The sequence below is a fragment of the Octodon degus genome, unplaced genomic scaffold (genome assembly GCF_000260255.1).
Source record: "Octodon degus isolate 3935 unplaced genomic scaffold, OctDeg1.0 scaffold00005, whole genome shotgun sequence".
In the NCBI taxonomy this organism is placed as follows: Eukaryota; Metazoa; Chordata; class Mammalia; order Rodentia; family Octodontidae; genus Octodon; species Octodon degus.
In genome coordinates this window covers 12,629,237-12,637,172 of record NW_004524581.1, presented here as the reverse complement: position 1 = coordinate 12,637,172, position 7,936 = coordinate 12,629,237, and the positions used below count along the sequence as shown (strand labels likewise).

General features: G+C 42.0%; 1 protein-coding gene across 1 annotated transcript in view; it reads left to right on the top strand.

The window, feature by feature from the left end:
* Cfap70 (cilia and flagella associated protein 70) overlaps positions 1 to 7,936 on the top strand; it is a 75,892-nt gene that overhangs the window by 12,090 nt on the left and 55,866 nt on the right. Inside the window, exons 4-6 of the mRNA XM_023718445.1 lie at positions 2,085 to 2,183; positions 2,321 to 2,400; positions 5,485 to 5,664. Coding sequence (XP_023574213.1) covers positions 2,085 to 2,183; positions 2,321 to 2,400; positions 5,485 to 5,664 — 359 coding nt within the window. The remainder of the gene's footprint in view (positions 1 to 2,084; positions 2,184 to 2,320; positions 2,401 to 5,484; positions 5,665 to 7,936) is intronic.

The window sequence follows — 7,936 nt, the reverse complement described above, 5'->3', positions numbered from 1 at the left end:
AAAAAAGAGAGAGTCTACCTATCAACAAGAAGGACACAAGAACTTAATAGAAAACTGCATAAAACACATGAAAAAAATGTGAAAACTTCACAGGAAATGAAGTATAACTGGTCAAGAATATGAAAAAATATTTATTCTCACTTCAATAAGAGAAATAAAATTATCCTTAGATGCCATGTGCATCTGTCAGCTGAAAGAGATCACAAGAGCTTGACAACCACATAGGCAAGTTCGTTATCAATTTGTATTATCATCTTTGCTGAAAACCCCAGAGCTGAACCTGAGTTTGTAGCAGACACAAAGGTTTAAAAAACACCAGGTAAGAGCTGGCCAGACAGCTCAGCAGACTAAAGTACCTGCCTAGGCAGAGCACAGCAGCCTGGGTTCGATCACAGGCGTGCTGTGCTGGCCCTGCCCCTGGGAGGCAATGAGACAGCGATTGAGACTGGACATGGTGCTGCACTCCTGTAATTCCAGTGCTTGGTAGGCTGAAAACAGGAGAATTGCTACAAGTCCGATCTACATAGTGAGACCCTGTAGACCCTGTACTAAATACATTTAAAATAATGTAGAAAAAAAAAAGATATATCCCCAAGGTATTGTTATTCTGCATAACTACTGGCCTAGGGTCTTCCACAAATCAATGTTATAGAGAAGAAGTATATGGAAAGAAAAAAAAGAAAGATTTCAAAATGGAAAGAAACATAACATGACCAATTATACCAAGTTATCTTTGGATCCTAGTTTGAATGAACCAGCTACAAAGTAAATTTGGGAATAATTGGGAATAGACTATAGATGAATTTAGGAGGTGTTTTGTTGATGCACACTTGCTTGATATGACACAGATATTATATTTTGTAGGAAAATGTCATATTTTGGGTTTGTAAGCTTTAGGAGCAAGATGTTATGAAGCCTGAAATTTACTTGAAACTATTTCGTTAAAACAAAGCACATATGAAAGTATTTCAGCAAATAGCCAGGTATGGCGAAGCCAAATGACAACTTGCTAATCATTGTTAAGTGCAGCGATATTTGTGAATGCTCATTTTTGTGTGTTTGCCATTTTTACAGCAGTAAGCACACAGAGTAATAAGGCTCTCGTGTAGTGGTGGCACACCTGTTGCTTTGCTTTGAAGGCAAAGGATGTTAATGTATGAGTTGTTTATTCGAAGTCAAAACCCCCAGTCTTCAGGTTTAACTGCAGCGCTGGCATTTTGTGATAAATGAGTGAGTTTGGGGTTGAAGTTTAGGGCACTGGGTTGGTTGTTAAGAGGATCACCATCCTTGGTCTAGTGAGAATCTGTGCCTGGGGGTCAGGCCAAGGTCTGCTAAGCCCTGTCCTAGGCAGTATGGGAAGACCTAAGACAAACCTTTCTTACACTTCAGGTGGTGACTTTTAGCCACTCTTGAAATCGAGGGAGGGGGCTGGTGTCATGATCACATTTTTTTTTAAATGAAGTAAAATAGAAAACACTTAGGGTTTTGGTCTAGTATGGATTATATTATATGAAATTTTGTTATCTGTCATCTGTAGCAGTTACTTTTATACCTGTGAGTTCCCATGTAAAATTTGTTTCTTATCATTTGCAGGCTAGAGCTCAAAGGTCACTGAGATCATTTAGTATTTTCCACTGAAATCAAGGATCTTGGTGTCTTCTTAGCTTTCAAATTTTTTCTTCATTGTTGGGGATCAAACCCAGGGCCTTACAGCAGCTATGCACTGAGCTACACCCCAAGCTTAAGACAATTTTTCATATATATATATATGGAAAAAAAAAAGGAAATAAAGGATCACTCGTAGTAATCCTCCTGTTTTCAGCCTCCCCAATGTTGGGATGACAGATGTGCGCCACCATGCTCAGTCTCCATGGCCGGCTCAGTGTGCCCGGGGGCAGGGCCAGCATGGCATGTGGTGCCGGTGATGGAACTGTGGTCCCTGTGCTTGCCTAAACACGTGCTTAGTTTGCTGAGCTATCTCGCTGGCCCATTTCTTCAGTTTCTTTGACAGTGCTTTGCTTGCTGTACCTTGGTTATCTGATGAGTCAGAAACTTTCTCATTTTGTTTGTTTTGATTTTTCTAGTAACCATGACTGAAGTCTTACCAAAGGAAAGGAAACAGAAAGAAGAGAAGACCTTAGTTCTTGGTCAAGCCGTGGTGGACCTTCTTCCTTTACTGGAAGGTCAGATAAGCAATTTGCCTAAAAGGAGAAACAGCCAAGCTCACAAACCATAGCTCCTGAGACTCACAAAGCTCAGCCTCACTGCACTTGGCAGTTGTGAGGAAAGTGAGCGCACTTGTCTCGTTTTCTTTTCCCAGGAGAGACTTCATTTGAAATGATGCTCCCCGTACACCCCGTGCAGGGCTCCCCGTTAGAAACTCCTCGGCCAGGCTCTCAGGTAATCAAGAGTTGTAACTCAGCATTTTGCCCTGCCACTCGGTGTAGCCAGCCCATCTGCTGAGGGTTCAGTCCAGGTGAGCCCAACTCGTGGGCCCCGTGTGCTCTGGGCTCGAGCCCTGCTGCTGCACTCCAGCCTTCTCTTGCTTATTTTGTGCTTTTCACCGCACGTCCAGCAAGAGGTCTGGAAAAGAGGTGAGATGGGCAGGGCCCTGCCTTCTGGGAGCTCATAAGCTACAAGTTACGGGCTAATTATAATCCAGATAAGCGTTGTGGGGGTGAGGGGGATGGAAGAGGATTGGTTCCTTGGCCTGAGGGGAGCTGTAGGAAAGGCTTAGCTCTGCTTGAGCCATGTGCTGCTGAAGAAAACAGTACTGTCAGGCGTGGGTGTGGCCTCCCTCTGGTTGAAGACTGCTCCCTCAGCCCCCCTGCCCAGGCCAACCTCCTGAACTCCTGAGCACCAGATTGCAACACTACCTGCAGAATTTCTCTAGAATGTCCCCCACAGGCATTCAAAACTGCACATTGCTAGACTGAATGCTGTGCATTCCTTCAAGCCTCCTCTTGCTTTTATCATATTGTTAAAGGACTTACTTTGATTTTTTTTTTTTTTTTTTTTTTTTTTTTTTTGCGGTGCCAGGGATTGAACTCAGGACCTTGCACTTGCCAGACAAGCACTTATTCTAGTGAGCTATCTCCCTGCTCCACCCTCCCCACCGCGCCTTTTTTTTTTTTTTTTTTTGCAGGACCAGGGATCGAACTCAGGATCTTGTGCTCTTGTGTGTGCCAGTCAGGCGCTTATACCACTGAGCTGTCTCTCCTGCCCCAGACTTAATTTGATGTGATTTGGGATTGAACCCAGAGCCCATGCTACTAGGCTAGTGCCCTACCACAGAAACCCAGCTCTATCTTTTTTTGACTGGTGGCATCATCCATCTGTGAAACACAGAGCATAGGTCCTAAATTACATCCGTGATTTCTCCCTGGATCCCACCTGTTACCCATCTCCAAGTCCACCTTTTGCCAAGTCCAACCTTGTCTGTTTCCAAACTGTCTTCAGACTCTTTCTTCTTGGCTTTGTTCCCACTCTTCTTGCCTCCTTCTCTCACCTGGCTCACTACAAGTGACTTGGAACTGCCCTTGCCTTCCTCCTCCTCAAGCTGGAAAGTGACTCTGATCACCTCTTTTGGCCTATGCAGTATAATGTGGGTCCTGGGTCCACCCATTGAGTTCATGGTAAGGTCTGGATTTTTTAATTCGAACCCTTTCCCAGCTCTCCTCTGTACTTTATGCTGTAGAACCCTGGCCCCATTACCCCTGAACTGAATACATGTATCACATTATTGCCACCTCCAAACCCCCTTTTTTGTCTTTTTAAAAAAATGTATTTGGTACAGGGTCTCAATATGCAGCTGGACTCATAGTGATACCCGTTTTCAGCTTCCCCAGCGCTGGGATTACAGGCATGCGCCGCCACACCCAGACCTGGTGGCCAACTCAGAGGGGATCCATCGAACCCTGGTCCCAGAGCCTGACTAAGCAGGCGCTTTTGGTCTGATGGCTGAGCTATCTCACGGGCCCTTTTTTGTCTTTTTGAGGCAGGGTCTCACTCTGCAGTTCAGGTTGGCCTGGAGCTTACTTTCCAACCCAGACTAGCTTGAAACTCACAATAGATCTTCCTGCCTCAGCCTCCAGGGTGCTGGGATTATTTTGTCTTGGTCCAGAACTATTTTCTCTTTCCTTCCTCTGCTTCTCTGTTGCAAATTCTCATTCATTCCATAAAAGGAAGTTCAGATTTTCTAACCTTCTCCTCCCCAGCCCAGTAATTATTTACTTCCTTCTTGGTGCTTCTCACCTGGAGCACTGTGGGCAGTTCTCTCAATTTTCTTTCTTTTTTGTAGTTTCAGGACATTGCGCTTGCCAGGAAGGTGCTTACGCTGCTGAGTTATATACCCAGCCCTAGGCAGTTTCTATTGTAGCATTTTTGCCGTAAAACATGGAGCTACATGGATTTCATGATGTACCTGACCATATCTTCTTTATTTTTTTTTATTATTTTTTTTTAATATTTATTTTTATTTATTACATTTATTTATTGTGTGTGTGTGTGGCTAGCTCAGCCCACCAGGGGGCGGGTCTGGCTGGCATGTGGTGCTGGGGATCGAACCGCGGTCCCTGTGCTTTGCCAAGCTTGTTTCAAGTAGGTGCTTTAGACCACTGAGCCATCTCTCCAGCCCCTCTTCTTTATCTTTATATCCTTAGTACCATTATAAAGCTACTAGCATCTGATTAGCAATTAATATACATTTTAGGTGGGTGTGGTGCTGCACACCTGCAATCCCAGCACTTGGGAGGCTGAGGCAGGAGGATTACCACAAGTTTGAGGCCAGATTGGGCTACAAAAGCAAAACACTGTCTCATGCCACTGACCCCTCCCCCCAAAAAAATACACATTTTTTGGTACTGGGAATCAAACTCAGGGCCTCACACTTGGAAGGCAGGTACTGTACCACTGAGCTACATCCCGGCCCCAAAATACATATTTTGTTTTGCATTCTGTGTGAAAATATCAGAGATACAGACATGTTTATATATGGATTTATATATTTTTTTAAAAAAATTATTATAAAGCATTATAATTAATTAAATTATAAAAGCAATAATAATTATGGGTTCGTAAAAAAGCACCCTAGTGTCATTCCTGTGCAGTTACTGTTGCTATTTCAGTATAGGATCATCCAATCTTGTAATTCCTCTTCCCAGTCAGTGACAGAGTAGGAAGGGTCTTACTTTAGGGGTAAGGTTCTCTGACTCTGTAACTTACAGGAACTGGGGAAAGTTATTTCACTCCTCTGTTTGGAAATAAATTTAATCTTCATATTTTAATTTCATAAGTTTAATTTCCTATGATTGAGGAGTGCAAAAAAAGGGGGAGCAGCTGGGCATTGTTATGCACCAGTAATTCCAGCACTTGGGGGGCTGAGGCAGGAGTTTGGAGGCCAGCCTAGGCTACGTAGTGAGTTTAAGGCCAGCCTGAATTACAAAGACCATTTTCAAAATACTACATAATTTTAATCTTTTACAGCAGTGCAGTCTTGGAGTTAAAGTGTTTGTGGCAGAGCCCTTACTGACCACGGCCCAGGCCTTAGGGAGCAACCTACTGAAGGTCACCTTGGAGGCCGCCTACTCTGTGCCTGAGTGTTTCAATCCTCTAGGGCCCCCACAGAACTACATGGTGGGTCTCCAAGTTCCAGCCCTCGGAGAGGTAAAACCCTACAGCCAAGTAGCTACATAGATTCAGTATGTGTGTGCTCCAAGTCATGGCTTTCTCATCTGCTAAGATTTCATTTAAAGCATCATCCTGCTAGTGACTGAAATCTGTTAGTCTTAAAAAATAAGGTTTATGGCTGGGATATAGCTCAACAGAATAAGTGCCTGTCTAGCACGCACAAGGTTCTGAGTTTAATCCTTGCTACCAAAAATAAAGTTTGTGTTCTATATATAATGCATATTTTAATATTTATAATGTGCATAGTCATATATCATGCTAATTAATGGCTGATGATATTTAAGCATCTTTTCGTGTGCTTACTGTCCGCTTATATATTTTCTTTGAAGAAGTATCTGTCAAGTCTTTTACCCATTTTTATTAAATTGATTAGAAGTATATGTATGTACAAGTTAGAATAGATATGCAGCTACTTTCTCTTAGCTCATTGAGAAGAAAGGTTTGTACTAATTTTGTTTAGATAAGATAATCATGTCTGCATCTTGTCCTCTGAATAACTAATCCGAAGACAACAATATGCAATGTATTAATTATTGTAACTGTCCTGCTAACCTGTTTTGAAACTATTTCATTGCTATTTTATCTTTTTTCTCATTAAAATGAATAAAAAATAAATTCTATTGATCGGTTTTTTTTTTTTTCTTTTAAAACCAAAACTTTTGGGCGAAGACGAAGGGCGCGCGAGGCTGACGTACTGACGGCCAGGTCTCTGGCATTCTCGTGATAAAAATATTTTATTGATCAGGCTAAAAAATAAATAAATAAATAAAAATAAAACCAAAACTTTTATTTTGAGTGATTGCTGCAATTCTCAAGATGAACTGGATGCTGCAGCAGCCGCTCTCTTGGGTTTAGGTGTCCTTCCTTCACGGAATCCACACCTGAATCTGTGATATACGATTTTTAGGTGCCTCATTCGACCGGTTCCAGTGGTATGTCGCCTTTTAGCCTTTGCACTCTCGTTATGCCTTCTCTTGCGCTTGGCGAGATAGCCACATTTGCCACAAGTCAACTTCTGAAGGTGGTAGGCCTTAGAGCCACGGCGGCACAATATGTGCATCTTATTATGACGCTTTCCACAGGATGATGTTTCCTTCGTCATCTCGCTTGTGCCTGATTGCTTTTTTTGAGACAGGGTCTTGCTAAGCACTGAACTGTTGGACTGAGGTTGAACTTGCAGTCTTCCTGCATCAGCCCCCCAGAAATCCTGAGTTTACAGGGCTGTACCAATAGGCCTGTTTAGAGATTTTTCAATTTGAATTAATTTTTGTAGATGGTATTGGGTAGGGTCCAATATCCAAGTTTAAACTGATGTATAAGGGCTTTAATGTGCATTCCACTGATTGATTATACACACCATTTTTAAAAAAATGTTGGATTTCCTATTTGCTTTACTATAAATTGCCTATTTATATCTTTAATTTTCCATTTTAAGTATATTTTAGATAAATTATAAGATAGGAAAATATCTTTTTGGCTAGTATTTTCTTTCTTTCTGTTTTTTTGGGGAGAACTTGAGATTGAACTCAAGCCCTTGTGCTTGCCAGGGAAGTGCTTGTTCTACTGAGCCATCTCCCCGGCCCCTCTAGGAAAATATCTATATTTTTAACTCCTTGTCAGACTTCAGTTTTTGTGTTGTTTTATTGTTATTGTTTTTGAGAAAAGGTCTTGCTATGTGGCTCAGGCTGGCCTCAAGCTGGCAGCTATCCTCCTGCCTTATTTTCCTGAGTGCTGGGATTACAGGCATATGCCACCATGCCCAGCTAGCTTGTTTTTTTTTAAAGCACTATATTTATTTATTTATTTGGAACCGGGGATTGAACTCGGGCCCTTGCATTTGCCAAGGAAGTGCTTATTCCACTGAGCCATCTCCCCAGCCCTATTTTTTTTAAAAAAGCTTGTAATCTCAACACTCAGGAGACTGAGGCAAGAGGACTGCTGCAAGTTCAAGACCGGCCTGAATTACATAGTGAGATTCTGTCTTCAAAAAATTAAATTAAAAAGTATAGTAATGGTTCTTATATAACAGAAAATGATGAGATTTGAAAATTTTTATTTAGCCAATTGGTGAGAGAACCAGCAAAAACAGGTCAAACGGGAATCTGAAGAAGTGACCAATAAATAGGCATCAGGACTACTGTATTACATTTGCTAGAACTGTGGGGGACTCAGGTCAATAATTTCTGACATTGCCAGTTAAACAGAAGACCCAATGCTATTATGGGCTACTGGACTCTTTTAGAATATT